This window comes from Dipodomys spectabilis, unplaced genomic scaffold (genome assembly GCF_019054845.1).
Source record: "Dipodomys spectabilis isolate Male_0828 unplaced genomic scaffold, ASM1905484v1 ptg000119l, whole genome shotgun sequence".
In the NCBI taxonomy this organism is placed as follows: Eukaryota; Metazoa; Chordata; class Mammalia; order Rodentia; family Heteromyidae; genus Dipodomys; species Dipodomys spectabilis.
Window position 1 is genome coordinate 3510186 of NW_024870796.1, and position 27744 is coordinate 3537929.

General features: G+C 40.8%; 1 protein-coding gene across 1 annotated transcript in view; it reads right to left on the reverse strand.

The window, feature by feature from the left end:
• Nucleotides 1–27744, reverse strand: part of Rad50 (RAD50 double strand break repair protein) — a 68916-nt gene that overhangs the window by 19324 nt on the left and 21848 nt on the right. Inside the window, exons 8-21 of the mRNA XM_042688854.1 lie at nt 26488–26681; nt 24857–25063; nt 22844–23026; nt 19286–19443; nt 17152–17327; nt 16074–16311; nt 11679–11868; nt 11398–11524; nt 10768–10961; nt 8189–8299; nt 7299–7391; nt 7104–7217; nt 4070–4197; nt 1055–1279 (exon numbers count right to left, since the gene is read on the reverse strand). Coding sequence (XP_042544788.1) covers nt 1055–1279; nt 4070–4197; nt 7104–7217; nt 7299–7391; nt 8189–8299; nt 10768–10961; nt 11398–11524; nt 11679–11868; nt 16074–16311; nt 17152–17327; nt 19286–19443; nt 22844–23026; nt 24857–25063; nt 26488–26681 — 2338 coding nt within the window. The remainder of the gene's footprint in view (nt 1–1054; nt 1280–4069; nt 4198–7103; nt 7218–7298; nt 7392–8188; nt 8300–10767; nt 10962–11397; nt 11525–11678; nt 11869–16073; nt 16312–17151; nt 17328–19285; nt 19444–22843; nt 23027–24856; nt 25064–26487; nt 26682–27744) is intronic.

Sequence of the window (27744 nt, forward strand, 5' to 3'; positions counted from 1 at the left end):
GGCTTGAACCATGGGCCTGAGCACTGTCCCTCAGCTCTTCAGCTCAAGGCTAGCGCTCTATCACTTGAACTACAGTGCCACTTCCAGTTTTCTGGTGGTTTAATAGAGATAAAGAGTTTCCTTGACATTCCTGCCCAGGCTGGCTTTGAACCGAGATCCTCAGATCTCAGCCTCCTAAGTGGCTAGGATTACAGGCGTGAGCCACTGGTGCCCGGCCACAGTACAATTCTGTATACCTATGCTAATAAATGAACTATAGTAAAAATCAGCATGGACAAATCAAAACAGCACGTCCTAGGAGAGTACTAGAAATATAGTGCCATGTCTTAAAAGCTTAAAAAACCAAAACACATGTAATATACCTAGTTTTCAAGCAGCAGAGAAAGCAAAAATCTTTGCCACTGGTTACAAGGAATGAATGCCTGAAAGCTGGTTAAAAAAAAAAAAGGAAACCAGTGGCACACGCCTGCTACTCAGGAGGCTGAGATCTGAGGATCATAGTTTGAAGCCAGCCCCAGCAGGAAAACCCATGACTCAAATGGTAGAGAGCTAGTGACAGTGCCCAGGCGAGTTCAAGCCCCAGGACAAAAAAGGAAGGGAGGGAGGGGCCTCTTAGTGATACCTGTCCATGACAATGATAAACTTCTGGGATTGGTAAGGGGAAGGTGGTATCATGGGTACTCAATCTTAATATGCTTTAAGCCTAACAAAGAATAAGCATTTTGTGCGTATGCCTAGGTATACACATTCTATGGTATATATAAAAAATGTATTAAAAGAAAGATGAGGGACTGGGAAGGTGGCTCAGTGGTAGAGCGCTTGCCTTGCATGCCTGAGGCCCTGGATTCGATTCCTCAGCACCACATAAGCCAAAAGAAAAAAGCCAGAAGTGGCGCTGTGGCTCAAGTGGTAGAGTGATAGCCTTGAGCTGAAGAGCTGAGGGACAGCGCCCAGGCCCAGAGTTCAGCCCCCACGACTGGACCCAAAAAAAAAGAAAGAAAGATGGCTAGTAATGACTAGCCATTTACTATCCAATCTCCAGTCTCATACTTACTGGTCAAGAGTTTTATAATAGATGTCCAGATCCTTGTTCACAAGCTCTGTTGTTCTCATAACAATCATCATTTCTCGATACTTTTCCTCAGCATCCCGAAATTGAGGATCTCGAAGTTCTTTCTTAAAATGAATAATTTCTTCTTCATAACCTTTCTGTCGCCCTAAGGCCAAACTGTGGTTTCTTTTTATACTGTCTATGTTATCTTCCAACTGCTGATGTTCCCTAGAAGACAGAAAAATGACAAATGAGGATCTCTGTAATTTTTAACCAACTAAAGCAGAAATACCATATGATCTCTTTTTGGGAGTAGGAAGGCTATTGTAATATTTTGAATAGTGTTTTGATTTTTGCCTGGGCTGTAATCTTTTTTTTAACTGTATTTTTTTTTTGTCTTTTTTTTTTTTTTGGTACTGGGGATCGAACCCAGGACATTGCACTTGCTAGGCAAGCGCTTTGCCACTGAGCTACATCCCAGCCCTGGGCTGTAATCTTGACTTACACGTTCCACATCTGTGTTATCACACCCAGTTATTGGGTGAGATGGGGTCTTATGGACTTTTTGCCTGTGCTTCTCTCTGATCACAATTCTTTTGCTCTCAAACTCCTGAGACAGATACTGTAATCAACTTTAGAATTTTCCCTCTACCTCCACTGGGTAGGGTTAGGGTCTCAATAACATTTGGGGGAGGGGGAGGCAGGGGTAGGTTATGGGGCTTGAACTCTGGTCCTGGGTGCTGTCTCTCAGCTCTTCAGCTCAAAGCAAGCACTCTACTACTACTTGAGCCAAAGCACCATTTTCAGTTTTCTGATGGTTAATCAGAAATAACTATCTCACAGACTTTCCTGCCTAGGCTGGCTTTGAACTGCAATCCTCAGATCTCAGCCGAGTAGCTAGGATTACAGTCTTGAGCCACTGGTGCTCGGCTCAGTAACTTTGGCCTTGAACGGTGATCCTCCTGTTCTCAGCCTCTGGAGTAGTTAGGATTATAGGCATGAATACCGGACCTGTATCATTCATCTCTTTAAAGTGCCATTCTCCTTATCTATCAGTATATGATGAGACTCTCTCCTTGCTTTGTAAGGCTTCATTACTAAACAAATGAATCTTGTCAAATTTTTGCTGCATATAAGTTTGTGAATAGCTCACTTTTAATGCACTGGCTAAAGAACCCTTTTATCAGTACTAAGATCTCACAGAATTCATAAGCCATCTCTAAGGTGGACTAGGAAGGAACAAATTCTCTTCTCCTGTATTAGGATGGCAGTAAGTAAATGAAGCACAATCCAGCCAGTTGAATAACCAAGTGTCGATGACTCACCCCTGCAATTCTAGCTACTTGGGAGGCTGAGAATGGGAAAACTCTGGTTCAAGGTCAGCTCAGGCAGAAAAGTTTACAAGATTACCTTTTCAAAACACAGTAGAGTGCCTGTTAGTTTTGTGGAAGGCTGACAACAGAAGGATCTCAGTTCAGGTTAGCCTGGGCAGAAAAGTCTGACATTCTGTCTCAAAGGAAGAAGCTAGGTGTAGTGTCCAGGTAGCTGTCATCCAGGGTATGAGGGGGAGCCTCAAACTAATGGATCACTGGTCCAGGGCACCTGGGCAAGAAGCAAGACCCTATCTCTGAAACCCAGCACAAAAAGGGCTGGAGTGGCTCAAGTAGTAAGAGGAAGCACAATGCCCTGAGTTCAAACGCTAGTACTGAAAAAAAAAAAATCTTATCCCTCCCCCCAATGCTCTCGTGTCCACAAAATTAGAACTGGGACAATCTAGAATGAGTCCCCACTGACAAACTATACTGCCAATAACGCCACTGGCAATAGTGTAGATGGTTCAGGCCTCTGACCCAGGATGGCTCATAGCCATAAACTTTTATGCTGAATACCACTATGCTGTGCAGCAGAAGATTCAAGACCTGGCATGTTTAATATTAGGTAATTACTGCCCATCACCACAGTATGTTATCAATTCTATACTATTTCTTCAATTTTAAGGCCATAAAACATGTTTTTGGTAAAAACAGACTATCTTTTTAGCTCCAATAAACCACCAGAAAACCAGAAGTGGTGCTATGGCTAAAAGTGGTAAGAGCGCTAGCTTTGATCTGAAAAACTCAGGAACAGCATCCAGGCACAGAGTTCATTCTTTTGTAAACCAGGTACTTAATTTCTTCAAATTAAGAATGTTTAACTAATAACTATTTTATGCTAGGTATAAAAATATATGCCTGTAATCCCAGCCCTCAGATGGTGGGAGGTCTGTAAGTTCAAGGCTACCCTAGCTTATGAGACCCTGATGTTAAAAATGAACTACACACCTTGTGGGTGGGAATGGGAAGGAAAAGCAGAGAGCCTGAGAAAAGCGGTGAAATGGTCCCAAACGAAATATGCTCTTTAGCTGACTTAACTGTAACCCCTCTGTACATCACCTTTATAATAGCAACCTTAAAAATTTTTGAAAAGAAGTCGAGCCCTGGTGGCTCATGCCTGCAATCCTAGCTACTCAGAAGGCTGAGATCTGAGGATCATGGTTCAAAGCCAGACCAGGCAGGAAACTCTGTGAGACGCTTATCTCCAATTAACCACCAGAAAACCAGAAGTGGTGCCATAGCTCAAGTGCATAGTGCTGGCCTTGAGCTGAAGGGCTCAGGGACAGAGCCCAGACCCAGAGTTTAAGTTCCATGACCAAACCAAAAAATAAAATTTTTTTTGAAAAAAAGATGAAACCCTGACTTAAGAATGAATAAATGGTGCTGATGGCTCACATATGTTACCCTACCTTCTCAGGCGGCTGAGATCTGAGCACTGCAGTTCAAAGCCAACCAGAGCAGAAAAGTCTGAAACTCAACTCTTATCTCCAGTTAACAAGCAAAAAAGCCAGAAATGGAGCTAAGGCTCAAGCTGTAGAGCACTAGCCTTGAGTATAAAAGCTCAGAGACAGTGCTCAGGCCTTGTTTTCAAGCTCCAGGACTAGCCCAAAGTGGGGGAAAAAATTGCCAAACTATAAAAACATACTTTCTCATCTGCAGGACTTGCATTTGACCCATTTCCTTCACATGTCGTTTTCTTTCTTCTTCAACCTCTTTCAGTTCCTCATTTCTTTTTCTTAGGGTAAGGTTATCTTGTAGCCACCTTTCTTGTATCTAAATATGAAACCATTTAACAAAAATAACCAAGTTATTAACAAGAGATCTGCATCAGGAAATTAACAACTAGTACTAATTCTGCCTTAGATTTAAATTTGATAGAGGGAAAATAAGCCAGTTGCTGAAGAAATCTCCAGCCTATTCTTCCCCCTGGTACCATTCCAGGGGCCTAAGAGCCACATCTCCAGTTCTGAGATTTTTTTTTTTTTGGACAGTCATGGAGGTTGAACTCTGGGCCTGGGCGCTGTCCCTCAGCTCTTCAGCTCAGGCTATCCCTCTACCACTTGAGCCATAGCTCCAACTTCCAGTTTTCTGGTGGTTAATTGGAGATTAAGAGTCTGATGGACTTTCCTGCCCAGATGCCTCTGAACTGTGATCCTCAGATCTCAGCCTCCTGATATAGCTAGGATTACGGGTGTGAGCCTCTGGCACCTGGCCAGTTCTGAGATATTTGTGTGTATGCTGGTATTGGGGCTGGAACTCAGGGCCTCATGATCATAGTTGGTACTTTACCACTTAAGCCAAATATTCTGTAATATAGTTACATAAACATATGAAGGTATTCAGCATGTAATTAGGTCAGACCAAGAGTCAATTTACCTATCATTTATATATTTAAAATTTCTTGGTGGTGTAGCCATATACTCAACAAAAAGCTGATCTAGCTAGTTTTCGAAGAATCTTTTTATGCTTGTTTTTTGTATGATGGAGAACAAATCCATTCTGAGCAAACAGTTCAGGCTATACACCTAGAGCCTTTTAAAGAGACCTTTTACTTTTGATGGTGGTAGAATATAAACTCATTCTTGCTAGGCTGGCATAATGCTGATCCATGCTTCTAGCCCTGTTTTCCATTCATTATAAGGTCTCCCTTTCTACTCAAGAGCATGCCTGAACCACAGTCCACCTATTTTTAGGTTTCCCATCATTGCTGGAATCATAGGTATATGCTATTATGTCCAACTTCTCTTCCACAGAGATGGAATATCAGACTTTTCTACCCAGACTGGTCTGGCACCTCGGTCCTTTCAATCTCAGCTTCTTGTGTAGCATGTGATGACAGCTACACGTCCCTGTGTCTAACTATGGGTTGTGAAGGGGTCTCAAAGCTTGGACGCAGCTGGCCTTGAATTGTAATCTTCCTGTTGCTAGTCTCCCAAGTAGATAGGATTATAGGTATGGGCCACTGGTGCCTGGATTAAAGAGTTTTTAACTACTGCTTACAACCAAGCAAATAGTAAATTTTGTTCAAAATATTAAGAACAGAAAAATGATGTAGTTACAAAGACATTAACTCCCATACTTGCATATATACATGTGAAAGGCAACTTCTTGACATTTTAATTATATTATGGAAATGACTTCCTTTAGAGAAAATAAGTCATATGGAAACCAAATGCAAAATGATTTACTAAAGATTTTCCTTGCAGAATACTTGCCAATTTGAGCTAAGAGTCTCTTGGACTTTTCTTCCCAGGTTGATTTTCAATTCTGATCCTCAAATCTCAGCCTCCTACATAGCTAGGATTGTAAGTATGAGCCACCAGCACCTAGCCCTCACAGATACGAGTAAATATATGGCTTCAATCCATCTCTTGAAAGATTTATTCATTTATCCCACCCAAACATACATTAGAAGAAAACATACAGATACATGTAGGATTTTCACTACCATACAATGTAACCAGACAATGTAAGTTATGGTACATACATACACAAAAAAATGGTATATTTTGTAATCAGTAACGATGCAGCTGGACATGATGGTGAACTCTGCAATCCTAGCACTTGAGATGCTATAGGCAAGAGGATCATAAGTTTGAGGCCATCCTGGGCTACTCAGTGACACCTTGTGTCAAAAATCAAAAATGTAACAAAAAAGATAGGAACACGATTCATTTGTGAATCAATATGTAAGATCCAATTATGATAGCAGAAAACAGTTATAAAACAATGCATGATATAATCCCATCTGTAAAGGTTATACACACAATTATAAACTTATTACCCCAGCTGCTGCTGATGAATAAAAATCTTTTAAGAACAAGAACCAGGCACCAATGGCACACATCTATAATCCTAGTTACTCAGGTAGCTGAGATCTGAGGACTGAAATTCAAAGCCAGTCTCAGCAGGAAAGTCTGCAAGACTCTTAATCTCCAATTAACTAACAAAAAAGCCAGAACTGGAGCTGTGGCTCAAGTGGTAGACCACTAGCCTTGAGCAAAAGAGCTCAGGGATAGTAATCAAGCCCTGAGTTAAGAAAAGCCCCAGTATATGTACATACACACACACACACATCCTAATAGTAATAACACCAAGGAACTAAGACCTGGAACTAGAAGGAGAGGAACACTTAATTTTATGTCTTTATGTTTAAACTTTTACCATATAGACCTTGTATTAAAAATCAAAATGAAAAATAATTTTACTGGAATTGCTTTTCTCTGTATTTCCACTGACTTAATAATACCATCTATTATAATAAAATGAAATACACAGCTGAGAAAGTAGCTTAGTGGTAGAGTGCTTGCCTAGCATGCAGAAAGCCCTGAGTTCAATTCCTCAGTACCACCTAAACAGAAAAAGCTAGAAGTGGCGCTGTAGCTCAAGTGGTAGAGTGCTAACCTTGAGCACAAAGAGACTCAGGGACAGCACCCAGGCCCTGAGTTCAAGCCTCATAACTGGCAAATAAATAAATAAATAAATGAAATACAAAAAAGAATGTTACAGATGAGCAAAAGATTCACTTATTTTTAAAGTAGTTGCACAAAGGGATTTCAACTCAATGTGTCAATTTATAAGTATCATGATTCATCTTCCTCATCTTCCCCAACCTCACCCATACCCTCACTTACGTGATTCCATTTTCATGTATGTACATTGAATATAAAAAGACCTACCTTCTGTGTATCAATGTCTTGCCTCATTGTTCCCATTTCTTTACTTATCTTTTCTTTGTGTTTGTCACATTCACTTAGTTGAGCTATCACCTTATTAAGTTCAGTTTCTTTTTGCTACAAAAAAACAAATTCTTTAAGCACATGAAGTAAAAATATGACCAAATAAATAATTTCAAGTTTATAAGTTGAAGTTACCTCCTTATAGTTATCTTTTCCATCTTGAATGTAATTTTCAATGTCTTTCATATAACCATTAATATTTTTAACCTTCTCTTTGATATCATTCAGCTGTGAAAAACATTTAATAAATTTATACAGTGTAAAAACAGGCCACGTAATAGTACAGAACAGTGAAACACTGGATTCTAAGTAAGGAGTTTCAGTTTCCACCAGTACCAAATGTTGTGATCTCAGATAAGTCCCTTTATCACCATGCAGGGGAGGAGTCTCAATTCTTACCTTCTATTATTGGTCAATATACTTTTTTTTTTCTTCTCACCAGTCCCAGGGCTTGAACTCAGGGCCTGGACACTGTCCCCAAGCTACTTTTGCTCAAGGCTAGCACTCCATAATTTGAGCCACAGCACCACTTAGGGATTGAGCCCAGAGCTTCACGCGTGCTAGGCAAGCACTCTACCACTAAACCACATTCCCAGCACATAATTTTATTACCTAATCTAACAATAATTTCCAATGTCAAAATTATATCATAAGGACTGAGGTGCAGTGCTTGCCTAACCCTAGGTTCTATTCCCAACATACACAAACAGTATATATATTAGTCTGAAAATGCTATTTACTTCATCAAGCTATATAGTTATATATGAAATAAATACTAGCTACTCAGGAGGCTGAGATCTGAAGATCATGATTCAAACTGTGAGACTCATCTCCAATTAAACACCAGAAACCGGAAGTGGTGGTTGGCTCAAAGTGGTAGAGCGCTAGTCTTGAGCAAAAGAGCTCAGGGATAGCACCTAGGCCCAGAGTTCAAGCCCCATGACAGTGGAAAAAAAGGGGGGGAGGGATATATAAATAAACTTAATATAAATACCTGAGAAGTAAATACTTAAGTGAAATCTTACTTTGTCCTGTGCTGTTTTATTGCTGGAGTATTTTTTGTTGATTATTTCTTCTTTTTCTTGCTGGAATTTTTCTAATGTGGTTTCTAAAGGGTTTATCTGTTCCTTTGCATCCTAAAAATAGAAAATACATCAAATTTTATATAATATTCCATTATCTTATTTTAGGTGTCACACATATTTCAGGTGCCAGGCTTTAGAGTTAAGTCATCTACTTATTTTGAAAATCCTGTGAGCAAGCTCCTATTATTTTCACCCTCATATTTCAAAGGAACCAAGTCTTCTCTAAGGTCATACAAGATTCTAACCACTCTAGCTCCACAGTTCACTATCTCGTGTGTGTGTGTGTGTGTGTGTGTGTGTGAACCAAGTCTTCTCTAAGGTCATACAAGATTCTAACCACTCTAGCTCCACAGTTCACTATCTCGTGTGTGTGTGTGTGTGTGTGTGTGTGTGTGTGTGTGTGTGTGTGTGTGTGTGTGTGTGTGTGTGTGTGTGTGTGTGTGTGTGTGTGTGTGTGTGTGTGTGTGTGTGTGTGTGTGTGTGTGTGTGTGTGTGTGTGTGTGTGTGTGAGATATAGTACCAGGGGGCTCAAACTCAGGCTCAAGAATAGTGCTCTACTACTTAAGCCATACCGCTGGTCCAGTTTTACTAGTTAACTGGAGGCAGAATCTTTAAGACTTTTCTGACTGGGCTGGCTTCAAACCTCAATTCTCAGATCTCAGCCTCCTGAGTAGTGTGTGAGCCATTGGCACATAGTTCAATGTCTTCATTGTCTTTTTTTTTTTTTTTTTTGGTTGGTCGTAGGGCTTGAATTCTGGGCTTGGGTGCTGTCCCTGTGCTCTTCAGCTCAAGGCGAGCGCTCTACCACTTGAGCCACAGCGCCACTTCCGGTTTTCCGGTTTTCGAGTGGTTTATTGGAGATAAGAGTCTCACAGACTCTCCTGCCTGGGCTGGCTTTGAACTGTGATCCTCAGATCTCAACCTCCTGAGTAGGTAGGATTACAGGCATGAGCCACCGGCACCCGGCTATGTCTTCATTGTCTTAATCACTATACAATACCATCTCCATTTCTGATTTGATTCTAAGTCTAGGCTTATGTGCTGTTGAGTATGAATTTTCATGAGTTTAATACAATCAAATTATAGGTAGGAAGGCTCATTCAGTCCAGAATTCTCTTACAGATGGGCATATGATGGAGCAAGCTTAAAAAAAATCACATCTAAAGGTAATACAGTAGGTTTCTTATAAAAAATAACTTCTATTTTTTCCTCTTCTAATTTTTTTATGTTCTATCAAGATGGAACTAGAAGATGTTGGAAGAAAAACTGTAACAAACAGCTAAACTACAAGGAACAGACTTGGATCGAACTGTTCAACAAGTAAACCAGGAAAACAAGAAAAACAACACATCTGTCCTTAAGCTTGGTATGTTAACAGTATTTTAAGGTAACTAATACTGGTATGTTTATACGGGTATATTCACATCTATTCTGGAAGGAAGGGGCTTTTAATTTATTTTACAGATCAGCAGTTCTCATTGTTTAGGCTTGTAATGTCTCTTTGACATTTGTATATATCTTTTGCTCAAAACAATGATCCTCAAGCACCTTAAGATCCTGAAATACAATGGATGCCAATGATTCATCCCTGTAATCATAGCTACTCAGGAAGTTGAGGTCTAAAGATCTTGGGCTGAAGCCAGGCCAAGCAAGAAAGTTTATGAGACACTTATCTCCAATAAATTACCAAAAAAGCCTGAAGTAGTGCTGTGGCTCAAATGGGAGAGTACTAGCCTTGAGCAAAAGAACCTCAGGAAGAGCACCCAGGCCCTGAGTTCAAGCTCCAGGACAGGCAAAAAAGAAAGCAAGCAAGCAAGCAGGGAGGGAGGGAGGGATAGAAAGGAAGGGAAGAAAGAAAGGAAAGACAGACAGACAAGGAAGGAAGGAAGGAAGGAAGGAAGGAAGGAAGGAAGGAAGGAAGGAAGGAAGGAAGGAAGGAAGGAAGGAAGGAAGGAAGGAAACGTACAGTAATTAACTAGGCTTGGAAATTTATTTAGTTCTTACTAAATGAGTATAATCATGAAAACTTGGGTAAAACACTTCGTAAGTTTAACTGGATGAATCTTAAATTTAATGAATTTTAGATGTGACCTCTCAAAATGCATTCCAGTACATGTGGCAACTAAGGCCTGCTCGCTGTCCTGGTAAGAGTCTGAGAATACATCTGGAATCAAGAGGAAAGAGTTCTGTGACATTGAGAGCCCACTGAACACAGTAGTTGCAGATAACACAAACCATCTACAGGAGTAGAATACTTATATGGTTATCTACCCCCCCCACCAGACACCTCCAATAATATGAAGTTCATACTTAGCCAGGCACTTGGTTCTTTACCATAGCCAAGATCCTCCTTTCAGGATCTTTACTTACTAGTACACATTCTGTTACTCAGAAACCACACACAAGATTATACTATTTTCATTTGATCCTCACAATAATTATAGCTTTGGCCACATCAGTTCAGAAGATTTCACGTATATGAACCACTTAAAAAACAAACATGATTAGAGTATTTTTACCTTGATTTCTCTGTGTAAAGATTGAACTTCAGTGGATAATTCCACCGTCTGCTCTTCCAGTTGCTGACGACGTTGTAAATTAGTGGCTATCTGAAGTTTTTCTGACTTAAGCTCGTTTGTCATACTTTTTAGGTGTTGAATTTGTTCTTGCTGGTCCTGTATGAGCTTACGATTCAATTCAATCTTACTGGAAACTACACAAAAATATAGACATAGGGATTAATCTAAGGAAACACTAAGGATGACTGGAATTGCCCAGTTAAGTTTTATAGAGCTATGAAACTCATGAAGGCTAAATTTCAGTGGGCCCACAAGAGTGGGACAGAACCCCTCCAGTCCCAGGAGGCTTGCTGGACCTTCCTAGCCAATCACTTATAAAAGTTCACTGGGAAAGTAGGTATGACTGAGAAAGAACTCATCTGCAATGTCTCCAAACATCCCATATATCTGCTGTGCACAAAGTAAAAAAAAAAAAAGGAGTAGAAATGCTTTTGAGGGAAGATTAAGAATATACTGGGACTGGAAGAAAGGAAGCTTTTTGTTCATGAACTATGCATGAAATTCACTATAAAAAGCATGTACTGGCAATGTTGAAATCTTTATGGATAAAAAGGAAAAAGACTATACTACCTGTATCTAATTTGTGTTGTTTTTCTTGTTTTTCCTGGTTTACTTGTTGAACAGTTCGATCCAAGTCTATTCCTTGTAGCTTAGCTGCTTGTTGTGCAATTTTTCTTTCAACATCTTTTAGTTCCATCTTAATAGAACATTAAAAAAAATAGGAGGAAAAAAATAGAAGTTATTTTATCTAAGAAACCTACTGTATTACCTTTGCTTAAAGTGAAACTCTAATAAGGTAAACAAAGATAAAATGACTAAACCAATTTTCTTCTGCTTTAAAATAAACTTGCCTGGAACCTCTCCATGATTGTAACATCTGTCAAACATACTTTAGCGCTTTCTTCTTCAGGTATTATTGTACCCAAAAGAGTTTCTTGCTCTTCTATATCATTCTTTAGACGCTGTATGTCTCTATTGACATTCTGAAGTCTATTTCTTAAGTCTGGTATTTCCTTCTCCTTCAAATCAATTATGCTTTGCCTTTGGAGAAAACACATAAAAACAATCTATCTGCCAGTGGTTGACATCTGTTATCTTTGCTACTCAGGAGACAGAGACCTGGAGATCTGAAGTTCAAAGCCAGCACAAGTAGAAAAGTCTGCAAGATCCATCTCCAGTTAAGCAACAAAAAGTGAAAGAATATTGCTGAGAGCCAGAAAGCGGAGCCAGAGCGTGACATCTTGATTTCAAGCCATAGTACAATCATCTCCAAGATAAAACCAACACACACAAAAAATGGCATTTTAAAAATAAAGTTATTGTATTTCTGTATAATTAAAAATATCTTGAGAACATATAAATATCCTGCTCCTTAAAAGTTTTTCCCACTGATTTTAGCACCCATTGACAATTTTTTTTTGGAATAATTACTACTGGGGTGTTTGTCAAACTGAGAAATTAAGTCTACCAGTTGACTGATCATATTCATCATACTCACCTGGTTCATAAAGGGCGAATCAAAGCAGAGAGGGGAGCAAAATGGTGGATTGAGAACATTTACCATTTAAATTCTATGAATAAGAATAAGCAACAGATTCTGAGAGGGGAAAGGGTAAGAAAAGAGAGGGCCTGGGAAGGTGGCTCAGTGGTAGAGTGCTTGCCTTGCATGCATGAGGCCCTGGGTTTGATCCCTCAGCACCATATAAAGCAGAAAAAGGCAGAAATGGCTCTGTGGCTTAAGTGGTAGAGTCTAGTCTTGAGCTGAAGAGCTGAGGGACAGTGCCCAGGCCCAGAGTTCAGGCTCCACGACCGATGAAAGAAAGGAAGAAAGAAAGATAGAAAGAAAGACAGACGGAGGGAGGAAGGGAGAGAGGGAGGGAAGGAAGGAAGAAAGGAAGGGAGGGAGGGAGGGAGGGAGGGAGGGAGGGAGGGAGGGAGGGAGGGAAAGAGAAACTATAAGGAGTTTGTGCAGATGGGTAGTGGCTATAGGCCCCACTGTGAGAAGTGCTGCCATCCCCCAGAAACCCAGCTTAAGTGTAGGATGTGGGATGAACAACCAAGCTACAGCAGCAGCTTAAAAATTGTGCACACATGCCATTAGAGACAGCTGAGTCATATCATGTATTCTCATAAACATATATCCTTCACCACTGCGGTATATAGGTTTTGATGCCTTCTTTTAACTCTAAGATGTTAAAATATTGTTCTCTTTCAAAAACAGCAAGCTGAGTGCCAGTGGCTCATGCCTGTGATCCTAGCTACTTAGGAGGCTAAGATCTGAGAATCTCTGTTTAAATTAGCCCAGGCAGAAATATCCATGAGACTCTTACCTGCAATTATCTACAAAAACACTACAAGTAGAGCTAGAGCTCAAGTGGAGAGTGCTAGCTTTGAATGAAAAAACTAAGGGACAAGACCCAGGAGCTCCTAAGTTCAACCCCCTGTACTGGTATCAAAAAAAAAAAGAAAAGGGGGCTGGGAAGTTGGCTCAGTGGTAGAGTGCTTGCCTTGCATGCCTGAGGCCCTGGGTTCAATTCCTCAGCACCACATAAGCAAAAAGAAAAAACCCGGAAGTGGCGCTGTGACTCAAGTGGTAGAGCTAGCCTTGAGCTGAAGAGCTGTGGGACAGCGCCCAGGCCCAGAGTTCAGGCCCCACGACCGGACCCCCCCCCCCCCAAAAAAAAAAAGAAAAAAAGAGAGAGAGAGGAAGGGAGGGAGGGAGGAAGGAAGGAAGGAAGGAAGGAAGGAAGGAAGGAAGGAAGGAAGGAAGGAAGGAAGGAAGGAAGGAAGGAAGGAAGGAAGGAAGGTAGGAAGGAAGGAAGGAAGGAAGGAAGGAAGGAAGGAAGGAAGGAAGGAAGGAAGGAAGGAAGGAAGGAAGGAAGGAAGGAGTCAAGAAATTTCTCCCAGCTGGGGGGGAGGGGGGAGGCTGGGAAGGGAGGTGAAGGGTAAACAAAGGAGGAGGCTGCAATGCTTGGTAAGAAATGTATGCAGTATCCTGCCCATGTAATTGTAACCCCTCTGTACAGTATGTTCTCAAATAAAATTAAATTAAATTAAAAAAAAAAAAAGAAATTTCTCCCAGGGACTGGGAAGGTAGCTCAGTGGTAGAGCGCTTGCCTTGCATGCTCGAGGCCCTGGGTTCAATTCCTCAGCACCACATAAGCAGAAAAGAAAAAAGACGGAAGTAGCGCTGTGGCTCAAGTGGTAGAGCGCTAGCCTAGAGCTGAAGAGCTGAGGGACAGTGCCCAGGCCAGAGTTCAGGCCCCACGACCGGACCCAAAAAAAAAGAAATCTGTTCCAGAGAACTGGCTACTGAGATCAATTAAGATTCTTTGGTTTTCCCATTTTTGTGACATTTATTATATGGGAAACATAAGGAGAACCATAGTTCAGTGCTAACCTAGGCAAATAGTATCAGTGAGATTGTTACAAAAATAAGTCAGATGCATAATCCCAGCTACTTGAAGTAGCTTGGGAGGTCAAGGTAGGACGATGGTAGTCTGAGGCTAACCTAAGCAAAACTGCAAGACCCAGATCTCCTAGCTACTTGGGAGATTAAGACTGAAAGATTACAGTTCAAGACTAGCCCAAGCAAAAAGCTCAAGAGATGCCATCCCAACCAACGCCTGGGCACAGTGGTTGTGTGCCTGTCATCATGGCTACATGGGAAGCTGGAATATAGGGGATTGTAGTTTCAGGCCAGCCAGGGGAAAAAAGTTTGAAAGACTCCATCTCAACAGAAAAAAAGCTGGGGACAATGTGGTGTGCCTGTCATCCCAGCTATAAATACGAGGACTGAGTCCAAGCCAGCCTGTGCAAAATCGAGACCCTAAGCAAAAATATGGTGGAGACAGACTCAAGTGGCAGAGTAATTGCTTAGCAAGTCCAAAGCCCTGAGTTAAAACTATAAGACTGCCCATAAAAAAAAAGCAAGACCCTACCTGAAAAACATTAAAAGCAAAAGTATATGGGGTGGCTCAAGTGGTAAAGTGCTCACCTAACAAGAGCAAGGTCCTAAGTTCACATCTACCAAAATAAGCTTCTCTCTCTCGCTGCAGGATACAGAGATGACAACCAAAAACTTGAGGACTCTTCTGTGTGCACTGTCAACTTCAAGTATGAGCTTTGATCTTTTTCTTTTCAAGATATTGCCTTACTCTTTTTCCCCCACTATCAAGCTGCTGCTCTATCTCCTCATCATAGTCTCTGTGGCCCCAATAATCTTATTTTTACTTGATGCTTTTTACTAGTTATCTATTGTATAACAAGATACCCCAAAACAACTTCGAACGAAAGCACTATTTCTCACAGATACTAAGATTTAGAGATGTGCGCTGACACTAGATCTCTCACGAAGTTTCAGTCCAGCTGTCAAATGAGGTTGAGGTCATCTCAAGACTATGAAATCTGCTTCCAAGCTCACTTGTTCAAAGGCCTCAGGTTCTCCCTATATGAAATTCTCCACAGGATTGCTCAGAGTATGGCATACTAAGGTTTCTTAATCTTGGACAGGACATGCAATCACTTCTGTCCTATTTTTTATTTTTTGCCAGTCCTGGGCTTGAACTCAGGGCCTGGGCACTGTCCCTGAGATTCTCTGTGCTAGCACCTCTGCCACTTGAGCCACAGAGTCACTTCTGGCTTTTTCTGTTTATGTGGTACTGAGGAATCCAACCCAGGGCTTCATGCATATTAGCCGAGCACCCTACCACTAAGCCACATTCCCAGCCCTTCTGTTCTATTTAAAGTTACACAAACCATTCCTAAAACAACTATGTGAACACCAGGAGGCAGGACTACCAGACTACAAGAGGCTGCCTGCACAAAGCAGCACATCTTATCTCAGTTTTTTTTGGAAGTAGGAAAGACATAAAAATATTTTTAAATGCGGGGCTGGGAAGGTGGCTCAGTGGTAGAGCACTTGCCTTGCATGCTCGAGGCCCTGGGTTCGATTCCTCAGCACCACATAAGAAAAAAGCCAGAAGTGGCGCTGTGGCTCAAGTGGTAGAGCGCTAGCCTTGAGCTGAAGAGCTGAGGGACAGCGCCCAGGCCCAGAGTTCAGGCCCCATGACTGGACCCAAAAAAAAAAATTTTTTTTTTAAATGCTTTTGGAAGAGTTTTTCATACTTTTGTTGAATTTAGAAAACCTATCAAGGAACAATTCTAAATCTGTCATAATTTATGCCCTCAAAGCAAGTCTCAGGCGCACGCGCACACACAGAGCACTTCAGAAACCCCAGTCTTACCTCATGGGCACAAGCCCCAGCATTTCATCACGACGTCGTTCTTTCTTCTTTAGTTCTGATTCCGTTGACTTGAGTTTATCTGGAGCAAGTCGCAACTTAGACTGCAAATCACTAATGACGTCTTGTAGTTCAGCCTCTGTCTGAAAAACTCTCTGACAGACAGGGCAGCAGGACTGGTTTTCATCTGTCAGCTGAGTAATGAACTGGGAATAAACTGCTGTGGCTCCAGCCAGCATGGCTATTTTAAGAAAATAAAACTTCCAGTCACAAAAATATACATTTTCTTCCACAAACAATATATTCTTGTTTTATAAATATATTACAAATAAAATCATCTGATATTTAAGTCATCCAAAGGAAAGAGCATGATATTCAGATTTGTAAAATTGTTTTTTGGTAACATACAGAGAGTGTAACATGCCATTTATTGAGAGCTTTTTATATCTAGACACTGTTTTCAAAAAGCACACATAAAATATCATTTTTTACACATAAAATATCATTTGCCTGGGGCTGGGAATGTGGCTCAGTGGTAGAGCGCTTGCCTTGCATGCTATGAGGCCCTGGGGTTCGATGCCTCAGCACCACATAAGCAAAAAGAAAAAAGCCGGAAGTGGCGCTGTGGCTCAAGTGGTAGAGCGCTAGCCTTGAGCTGAAGAGCTGAGGGACAGCGCCCAGGCCCAGAGTTCAGGCCCCACGACCGGACCCAAAAAAAAAAAATATCATTTGCCTCTCTTTAATACCTGGTTGGTAGTTGTTTTCATTTTATAGAGGATGCATCTATAAACTTAGGAAGTTTCAATAATTGCCTAGAAACACTATGTTACACAACTACAAAGTGAACACAAGCCATATAGTTGCATTTTATAACAAGGTTTTAAAATCTCCCATTAGGAAGTGGCGCTGTAGCTCAAGTGGTAGAGCGCTCGCCTTGAGTTGAAGAGCTGAGGGACAACGCCCAGGCACAGAGTTCAAGCCCCACGACCGACAAAAAAAAAAAAAAACTATATAAAATCTCCCATTAACAGTTACGTGTGAATGAAATTCAAGAGTCAAAATTCTTGATAATGCAACTTACCTCGCTGTTTGGAGGATTTTTCAATTTCCTCTTTAAGCCTGTCTAAATCACTTTCAAAATCTTGGCTACCACAAACATCAAACATTTTGTCTTCATAACTGCACAACTTCTCTTCTTTTCTTTTTAGTTCATTACTTATATGATTTTTATTTTGCTCAGCTGATGCTAGTTCCTTGCTATAATAAAAAGAAACATGGGTATTTTAAAACCTAAGATAAATTTGAGTAGGCAGATATAAGAGAAATTCTGTCAACGAATCCTAAGGATTTGATCTGACCAGATTCTCTTCTAAATCTGTATGTCTGTTTTCTGGGGATTACACTAAGGGCTTCAAGCATGATAATCATATTACTATACTACTGAGCTTTAACCCCAGCTCAAATTCATTTAGTCATTAATTTTCCTTCCCTGCCTTCTGACTTCCTGCCTTCCTTTCAGTGTTACTGACAATTAGATACTTTCTGCTAACAGAGCCCTTGAGCCACATCCCAGTCCTCTAAATACTTTCTTTAGAAGTCACTGCAATACTCTACACTTCCAACCATAATGTACCCCTTGGATACTAACTACCAATCCTTCTCCTGACCTACTCCCAGACTACCAATATGTTTAACATTAGTGACTCCAAGGAGTCTAACTCCTTTCTCTTCTCTGTGTGACTCTCAAAGTGACATGACATATAATAATGACTGAATTTCCCTTATATAACTCCCAGTTTCCTGAACTTCAAACTCTAATACTGTATTCCCTAAAAAATCTTCCAGCCAAGCACCAGTGACACATGCCTATACTCCTAGCTACTCAGGAAGCTGAAATCTGAAGATAGATTTGTGGCCAGTCTGGGAAGAAAAGTCCCGGTGAGACTCTTATCTCCAATTAAGCACCAGAATACCCGAAAATAATGCTGTGGCTCAAGTGGTAAGAGCACTCGCCTTGAAAAATCAGACTTGGCTCCGTGGCTCAAAGTGGTAGCTAGCCTTGAGCAAGAAAGCTCAGAGACAGTGCTCAGGCCCCAAGTTCAGGTCTTGCAACTGACAAAAACAAAAACAGATTTTCCTGCAAGAAACAAATCTGAGCTGGATATGGTGACAAACAAACAACTATAATCAAACAAATGTCAAAAGAATGGGATGCCCCAGTTCTGGGGCTTGAACTCATGGCCTGGAAGCTGTTCCCTGAGTATTTTTACCCAAAGCTACTGCTCTGCCACTTGAGCCACAGTTGCACTTCTGAATTTTTGTGGTTAACTGGAGATCAGAGTATCACAGACTTTCCTGCCCAGGCTGGCTTTGAACTGGGATCTTCAGATCTTAGCCTCTTGAGTATAGCTAGGGTTACAGATGTGAGCCACCAGCACCTTAGGTGTGGTCTCAAAACACAGAAACAAAAATACCCCCACAAATTTAAAGCAGCCATAGTCAAATCCACTATCCTTTTCAAAATCTGAAATTTTTAGACAAAAACCATTAGTCTAAGTCAACCTCTGAATATACTAATCACATTTTAAATACTTTAGTCACAAAAATTAAAAAAATTAAACATCTTAAATCTACAAACTTTTAAGGGCTAGGAGGCTCCACCACTTACTAATTACAATTTAACTTAAAATGCAAACAACAGGTCAATAATAAGACAATATTTCACAAAAGAAACTTGTTTCAAACCAATTAAAAATAAAACACATATGAATCTATGGTGATGGCAAAACCAAACATTGGGGGTAAGGAGTTAGGGAAAGTGAGAGTACAGGAGAATCAATCTGATTAAACTATGGCACATACATATATGAAATGCCACAATAAAGCCCCTTGATTAATATAAATTCTAACAAAAATAAAAGGTGAAACATACTATCTGGGGCATGGGTACTTGTGGAAGAGAAACTGAACAGAGGTCAAACAGAGAAGGTGAAAGAGGGTGCATATGGTCAAAATATTTTATGAACGTGGGAAATACAATAATGTTTATTGAGATCAGTTTGGGAAGGATGGATGAGGGGGTGACGGATGGGGTGAATCGGATGAAGGCACACTGTATGCATATACGGACAATGAACTACCTTAAACATAATTAAGGCTACAAAGAAAACATAAAGTAACATTTCCTTTACCATGGTAACAGTGTAACTACTTACTTCAATTTGGCAAGTCTGTCCCTGGTCTGATTAATTTCCTTTGATTTACTATGAAGCCAGTCTTCAAGTTGTTTTTTGTTAGGAAAATACCCCAACAGTGCAGTTAGTTCATCACTGTGCCTAGATTTTATTTTTCTGATTTGTTCATCTTTGTCAGCCTATAGATAAAATAACAACACCCCCCCACACATAATGGTAAAAATACAGCCTGTATCTCTCTCTCTCTCTCTCTCTCTCTCACTACACACACACACACTAATTGAAATTCTTGATTTAAAAACTATGAAAATGCAAGATGAAATTTTTAAAAAATCTATCATGTTGGCATAAGGCATTATTTTTAGGCCAAAAGAATAATCCTAAATCTACAAAAATTCAAAATTTTTGTATCTTAAAAGTTAAAGCAAGCCAGAAGCTGGTGGCTCATGCCTACTACTCAGGAGGCTGAAATCTGAGGATCTGGGTAGGAAAGTCTGTGAAACTCTGATCTCCAATAAACCACCAGAAAACTGGAAGTGGCACTGTGGCTCAAGTGGTAGAGCGCTAGCCTTGAGCTGAAAAGCTGAGGGACAGCACCTAGGCTCAGAGTTCAAACCCACCAGTGGCTCATACCTGTAATCCTAGATACTCAAGAGGTTGAAATCTGAGGATCACAGTTTAAAGCCAGCCTTGGCAGAAAAATCCCCATGAGACTCTTTTTTTTTTTTTTTTTTGGTGTGTGTGTGTGGAGGGGTCTGGTTGTGGGGCCTGAACTCTGGGCCTGGGTGTTGTCCCTCAGCTCTTCAGCTCAAGGCTAGCCCTCTACCACTTGAGCCACAGCGCCACTTCCGGCTTTTTTTCTTTTTGCTTATGTAGTGCTGAGGAATCGAACCCAGGGCCTCATGCATGCAAGGCAAGCGCTCTACCACTGAGCCACCTTCCCAGCCCCCCCATGAGACTCTTATCTCCAATTAACTACTCAAAAACTGGAAGTGGTGCTGTGGCTCAAACAGTAGAGCATTAGCCTTAAGGCACAAGAGTCTCAGGGACAGTACCCAGGCCCTAAATTCAAGCCCCACAAATGTTAGGAGGAAAAAATGTGAAAGCATCTGGGAGTTGGTGGCTCATGCCTATAATCCTAGCCACTAAGGAGACTGAGATCTGAGGATCAGGGTTGAATGCTAGCCGGACATTAAAATCCATGAGACTTATCTCCAATTAAGCACCAAAAAAAAGCCAGAAGTGGAGCTGAGGCTCACGTGGCAGAGCACTAACTTTGAGTAGGGACAGCATTCAAGCCCTGAGTTCAAGCCCCAGGAATGTCACACAAAAAAAGTTAAAGCAATAGTTAAAGCATTAAGACTTGTACCCATAACTATTTAGGATAGAGAGACCAGGAGGTCCATGGTTCAAGACCACCCTGACAAAGAAGCTTAAAAGACCCTATTAAAAACAATAAAACAAATGCTGTGCATGGTGGCCTATACCTGACATCTCTGCTACTGCAGAAGCATAATTAGAAGGATCATGGTCCAGACTAGCCTGGTAGAAAAAGTGTGATACAGAAAAAAATGAGGCTGAAAGTGTGTTCTGCCTAATTCAAATCCCCCACCTACCACCTAGTTCATGCCTGTTATCATTAATATCTGGGAGACTGAGATTGGGTGCGTTGTATTTAGAGACCAGGCATGACAGAGAAGTTGATGAAATTTACCTGCCCCCCCACCCCACTTCTCAACTGAGAGCTAGGCACACTGGCACACACCTGTTATTCTAGCTATGATAATAAGCCTAAAATAGGCAAATTGTGGCCCATGTAGGAAATGAGACCTTTTTTTTTTTTTTGGGGGGGGGGGGGGGTCCGGTCATGGGGCCAGAACTATGGCTCTGGGCACTGTCCCTCAGCTCTTCAGCTCAAGGCTATCGCTCTACTACTTGAGCCACAGTGCCACTTCCAGCTTTTTTTTTTCTTTTTGCTTATGTGGTGCTGAGGAATCAAACCCAGGACCTCACGCACGCAAGGTAAGCACTCTACCACTGAGCCACCTTCTCAGCTCCCCCCCACCCCCTTGTTTTTATTTTGGTCGGTGGTGGGACTTGAATTCTGGGCCTGGGCGCTGTCCTTCAGCTCTTCAGCTCAAGGCGAGCACTCTACCACTTGAGCTACAGTGCTACTTCCGGTTTTCTAGTGATTTATTGGAGATAGGAGTCTCACGGTCTTTCCTGCCCGGGATGGCTTTGAACACAACCCTCAGATCTCAGCCTCCTGAGTAGCTAGGATTACAGGCGTGAGCCACCGGCGCCGGGCTGGAAATGAGACTTTCTCTTAAAATAAGCAATGCAAAAAAGGCTGAAGCATGGCTCAGTAGTAGAGTGCCTGCCTGCATAGCAAGCTTGAGACTAAGTTCAAAATCTGATGAAGACAAAACAAATTAACAGTAATATTCATACGTTATGTTTTTGTATTTCTCTATTAATAACTTTTTGTAATTAAAAAGTAAGTTTTGAGGCTGGGAATGTGGCTTAGTGGCAGAGTGCTTGCCTAGCATGCATGAAGCCCTGGGTTCGATTCCTCATTGCCACATATAAGAAAAAGCCAGAAATAGTGCTATGGTTCAAGTGGTAAAGTAGTACTAGCCTTGAGCAAATGAAGCTCGGGGACAATGCCCAGGCCTGAGTTCAAGCCCAGGACTGGAAAAAAAAAAAAAAAAAGTTTTGCTGGGCTCTAGTGACTGTAGTAATCTTAGCTATTTGGGAGGTTGAAATCCAGACCAGAAGCCAGCCCAAGCAGGAAAGACTCCATCTGCAAAATAACCAGCAAAAAACTCAAATATTGCTCAAGTGGCATACAGCAAGCAAACCTAGTGAATATGAAGCCCTGAATTCAAACCTTAATATGAGAGATTAAAAAAGGTAAAGTTTTACCAGGCATTGGGTATATCCCTATAATCTCAGCTACTAGAAAGACTGGGACAGAGGATCACTTGAATATGGAACTAGGTCACCTTATAACACAGTGAGCATACCTTTAAAAAAAAAAAAAAAAGCCAAGGGCTGGTGGCTCACACCTGTAATCCTAGCAACTCAGGAGACTGAGATCTAAGGATTTCGGTTCAAAGCCAGCCCAGGCAGGAAAGTCCATTCGATTCTTATCTCCAATAAACCACTCAGAAAACTGGAAGTGGCATTGTAGCTCAAGTGGTAGAGCACTCGCCTTGAGCTGAAGAGCTGAGGGATAGCACCCAGGCTCAGAGTTTAAGCCCCATGACAGACAAAAAAAAAAGAAAGAAAGAAAGAAAGACAAGACATTTTGTGAACAAATGCAGCAGTAGTACTCAGTAGACACTATGTTGAAAATGAACTGTGGGTGGGGACTGGAGGGAAAAACTAAGAGGTATACTTAAAAAACCCCTAAGATATGTACTCATGCCTGATTTATATAACTGAAACCCTCTGTATGTCACTTGAATATTAAGATCAATTACTTCTAAATGGAAAGCCAATACCAAATCAACACTTCGTTATAGAAACTATTTTAAATGCCAGCCAGTATAATTAGAACCAAAAGGAAAATCCTACTTTGTCTTTGGACAGCATCTCCATCTGGGTGCGAGTAGTTGTATGATGATTTAACTGCTCCATCTCCTGGTCCAGTTTACGCAAGGTCCTGTCTAGGTCTGCCTTCTCATTTTGAAGGCTTATGACTTCTGTTTTCAGGGTTTCTACATTGCTGTCTTTCTCAGCCTTGCTTAGTTCACGTTCCTAATCAACAATACAAACAAATGTGCAGGTTTAGATATTCTCAGCCAAAACTAAGGACAAAATATATGCAAAATTAACTACTACTCAGAAATAAAAACATTATGACTTGTATATAATAAGAGAAAAGACATAAATATTCTTGAGAGAGCCAGGTGCTGGTGGCTTATGCCTGTAATCCTAGCTACTCAAGAGGCTGAGATCTGAGGATCAAGGTTCAAAGCCAGCCAAGGCAGGAAAGTCCTTGAGACTCTCATCTCCAATTAACCACCAGAAAACTGGAAGTGGCACTGTGACTCAAGTAGTAGAGGGTAGCCTTGAGTTGAAGAGCTCAGGGCCAGTGCCCAGGACCAGAGTTCAAGCCCCACAGCTGACTTAAAAAAAAAAAAAAAAAAGCAGAGCATTAGCCTTGAGCTGAAGGATAGCGCCCAGGCCGAGTTCAGGCCCCACGACTGGACCCAAAAAAAAAAAAAAAAAAAAAAAAGCTGGAATTGAGGAGGAGAGAAGAAGAAAGGGGAGAAAAGGAGGAAAGAGGAGAGAAGGAAGAGGGAAGAGGAGCCAAATGAGTGTGTGTGTGTGCAGTGGGAGTCTTACATCTGAGAATGAATAGAGAAAAAAAAAATTCTTGAGAGAAAACTCTTACCCTTATCTTACTAGGTTATAATAAGATAACTAGTAAGTAATCCTAGAAGAGTCAAAAAGAAAAAGTGAGAAATCAGAAAAAAACAAGTTTTAGTAGACTACTCTCAATCAACATTTAAGTATTTATTAAATATCTAACACACCCACTTCCCGCATGTAGATATTACAAAAACAGTGTGATGTGCTCCCCCTGACGGTGTCTCCCAACAAGACAATATGTGAGACAATGCTAAACTGGCAGAAATGTGTGTTGTAATAGTGAGAAAAACTAATGTTTACTTAAATGATCAAGATGGGATTTAAGAGAAAACTGTCATTGCTTTAGGATGCTTACTTTGGAAATGGAGATGTGAAGGTAGAGAACAAATTAGAAGGAAGACAACTAGTAAATTCTTGAAGAGATTGGCTAAGGAAGTTAACCACAGAAAAATGGAAACAAGGTAAAATAGTCATAAAAAAACAACACTGTGGAATCTAAAGGGAAAATACTTGCTTTTATTCTTAGGGAAGTGGTTCTTAAGGATAGTCATGATAATCACCTAGTTTTGTTGATTGGAACAGCACAAGAGATCTTGATTTGGACGTCTGAAGCTTTAAGATATGAGCACATGTATCTTTGAAAAGCTTCTTAGGTGGAACTGGGGATTGGAGGTATAGCTCAGTGCTAACAGCAACTGCTTTTAGCATGAGGCGCTTGAGTTCAAACATCAGCAACACACATATAAAACAATTCCTCAGGGGCTGGGACAGTGGCTCAGTGGTAGAATGCTTGCCTTACATTCATGAGGCCCTGGGTTCGATTCCTCAGCACAGCATAAGCAGAAAAAAACGGAAGTGGGGCTGTGGCTCAAGTGGTAGAGAGCTAGCCTTGAATTGAAGAGCTGAGGGTTGGTGCCCAGGTCCAAAGTTCAGGCCCCACAACCAGCAGAAAAAAAATAATAATTCTTAGATGACTCTAAATTTCAATCCATAGTTTTAAGAACAAGAGATGGATGATTAAAATATTCAGACAAGATTATTTTACATGAGATAATAAACAAGGTTGACATTTTAGTCAACCTTACAGTCAAGGTACTGTAATATTAGGGTTAGTTATAGTTAAGATACTTCAAAAAAAAAAAAAAAAGATACTTCAGAATACAAGAGTCTAAACGTCATATACTTCAAGATTAGATTACTTAAGTAGCTTACAGTTTTTGTGAGCTCCTGGTCCAGTTCAAGAATCCTGTCTGAAGATCCTTCCAACTGCTGTAGCTCGTACTTCACATTTTTCAGTTCATTTTGCTTCTTGCTTAAGATTTCTGATTTTAACTCAATTATTCTTCCCAGTCCAGTTTTCTTATCCCGTATTTCATCTATCTGTTTTTGCTTCTGAGTTTCTTTTTCTGCCAAGTCATTCTAAATACATAATGTAAGAATGTGAAAATATTTTGCCAAGCAATTTATTAACAAAGTTTCTTATTGTATTAGTAACATACATATGCTGAAAAAAACACAGGAAAAAGCTTTGGGTTTTTTTTCTTTTAAATGTAAAAAGTATCACATAGAATTGAGGGGCATGGATTATACCTATACTCTCAGCTACATGAAAGACTGAGACTGGGAAAACAGAAATTTGAGGACAGCCCTGACAAGACGTTCACAAGGCCCCCCCATTTCAACCAATAAAAAAACAGATATAGTTGTATGCACCTTTCATCTCAGTGAGAAGCATAAATAGAGAGATTACAGTCCAGGCTGGCCCAGGCAAAAAACAAGACCCTATATGAAATAAAGCTAGAGCAGAAACTGCTGAGGACGTGACTCAAGAAGTAAGAGTTCCTAGAGATCTCTAGGCCCTGAGGACAGAAAAAAAAAAAAAAATAGAGACAACTACTAACAGCCAGCAAACTTTGTAATTAACCTTAAAAATTTTTTATTTAAAACAAAATATAGATTTTAGATTTTATTCATATTTTGACCCATATAAACTTAAAATTTTGCTTTCATAAACCAGGCGCCGGTGGCTCACTCCTGTAATCCTAGCTACTCAGGAGGCTGAGATCTGAGGATCACGATTCAAAGCCAGCCTGGGCAGGAAAGTTCGTGAAACTCTTATCTCCAATAAACCACTAGAAAACCAGGAGTGGCACTGTAGCTCAAGTGGTAGAGTGCTTGCCTTGAGCTGAAGAGCTGAAGGACAGCGCCCAGGCCTTGAGTTTAAGCCCCATGACCAAAAAAAAGAAAAAAAAAAATTGCTTTCATAGAGGGTTTTTTCCCTACCTGACAGCAGATTCTGTCCTAACATTAATCTAAAAATATGCCAAAGTAGACTCACCCAAAAATTTTGAAACTCATGAGAATCTGACAAAAAGAAAATGGAGGGGCTGGGAATGTGGCTTAGTGGTAGAGTGCTTGCCTAGCATGTATAAAGCCCTGGGTTCGATTCCTCAGTACCATATAAACAGAAAAAATAAAAGCCAGAAGTGGCACTGTGGCTCAAGTGGTTAAGGTCTAGCCTTGAGAAAAAGAAGTTCAGGGACATTGCCCAGGCCCTGAGTTCAAGCCCCAGAACTGGCCAAAAAAAAAAGGGAAAAAACAGAGCCAGGGACTGACCTATAATACTAGCTACTCAGGAGGCTGAGAAAGGAGTAGTGCAGTTTGAAGCCAGCCTGGGCAGGCAAGTTTCTAACACTCATCTCCAATTAACCAAAAAAAAGTCGGAAGAGGTGTGTCTCCACTGCTATCCTTGAGCAAAAAAAGCTCAAAGACAACCTAGGCCTTAAGTTCAGGCCCAAAAACAAAACAAAGAACATGCAAATCTTTTATTTCAAAATCTTTACCATCAGTTGGCTGGCAGTTTCTGCTTCCCTTTCTTGTCTCTCTCTCACAAGTTTCTGAAAATTTTTAATCTGTCGTTCACTGAACGGCCCACGCTCAAAGCCATCCAATTCTAGCTGTGTTGCCAAAGTCTGAATTAATGAATCTCTAGATCGTATGTGTTCTTGATGGCGATCTGCTTGCAGCTGTAGACGACCTTTAAAAAAAAGAAAAACGGACGGGGATGTAGCTCAGTGACAAAACGCTTGCCTAGCAAGTGCAACATCCTGGGTTCAATCCCCAGGACCAAAAAAGAAAAAGACCAAAAAAAAAAAATAGTTTAAAAAAAAAAGGGGGGGAAGGGCTGGGAAGGTGGCTCAGTGGTAGAGCGCTTGCCTTGTATGCCTGAGGCCCTGGGTTCGATTCCTCAGCACCACAAAAGCAAAAAGAAAAAAAGCCGGAAATGGCGCTGTGGCTCAAGTGGTAGAGCGCTCGCCTTGAGCTGAAGAGCTGAGGGACAGCGCCCAGGCCGAGTTCAGGCCCCATGACTGGACCCAAAAAAAAAAAGAAAAAGAAAAAGACTTAGCAATTCTTTCCAATTAACTTTTTTTATTCAAATAAATATCTTTTATTAAATATAAAAAAGGAATACTGTTAAGCACCAAAACTATAGGTTGTTATATTACATGTACAATAAGAGAAAGGTGCTGGGGGCGCTGCTGGCTCACGCCTGTCATCCTAGCTACTGAAGAGACTGAGATCTGAGGATCACGATTCAAAGCCAGCCTGGGCGGAAAAGTCTGAGACTCTTATCTCCAATTAACCATCAAAAAAGCAAAAGTGGTGCTTTGGCTCCAGCGGTACAGTGCTCGCCTTGAGCTGAAGAGTGTAGGGATAGCACCCAAGCCCAGAGTTCAAGCCCCATGATCGACCAAAAAAAAAAAAAGAGAGAGAGAAAGGTGATTGCAATATTTGGTGTACAAGCACTTAATTCTGAAGTCGTGGGTGTAAAAAACATAAAATAGAAAGCAATACAATAATTACAATGCTGTCAAAACAATTATTGGAGATTTCATATTATTGCTATAAATGCTTGCTTAGTAGCTTCTTTTCACTTTTAATACTTTAGAATGTTAATTGAGTATAGTTAAGTATTGCAAAATTACAAGAGCTGGGATGTACAATACACTGTGCATATTATCCTTTTAATGTAGTGGTGGTAAAAGGAACCTTAAAAGCCAAACACAATGTGCTAGTATTTCTTTACAACATCCAATAGA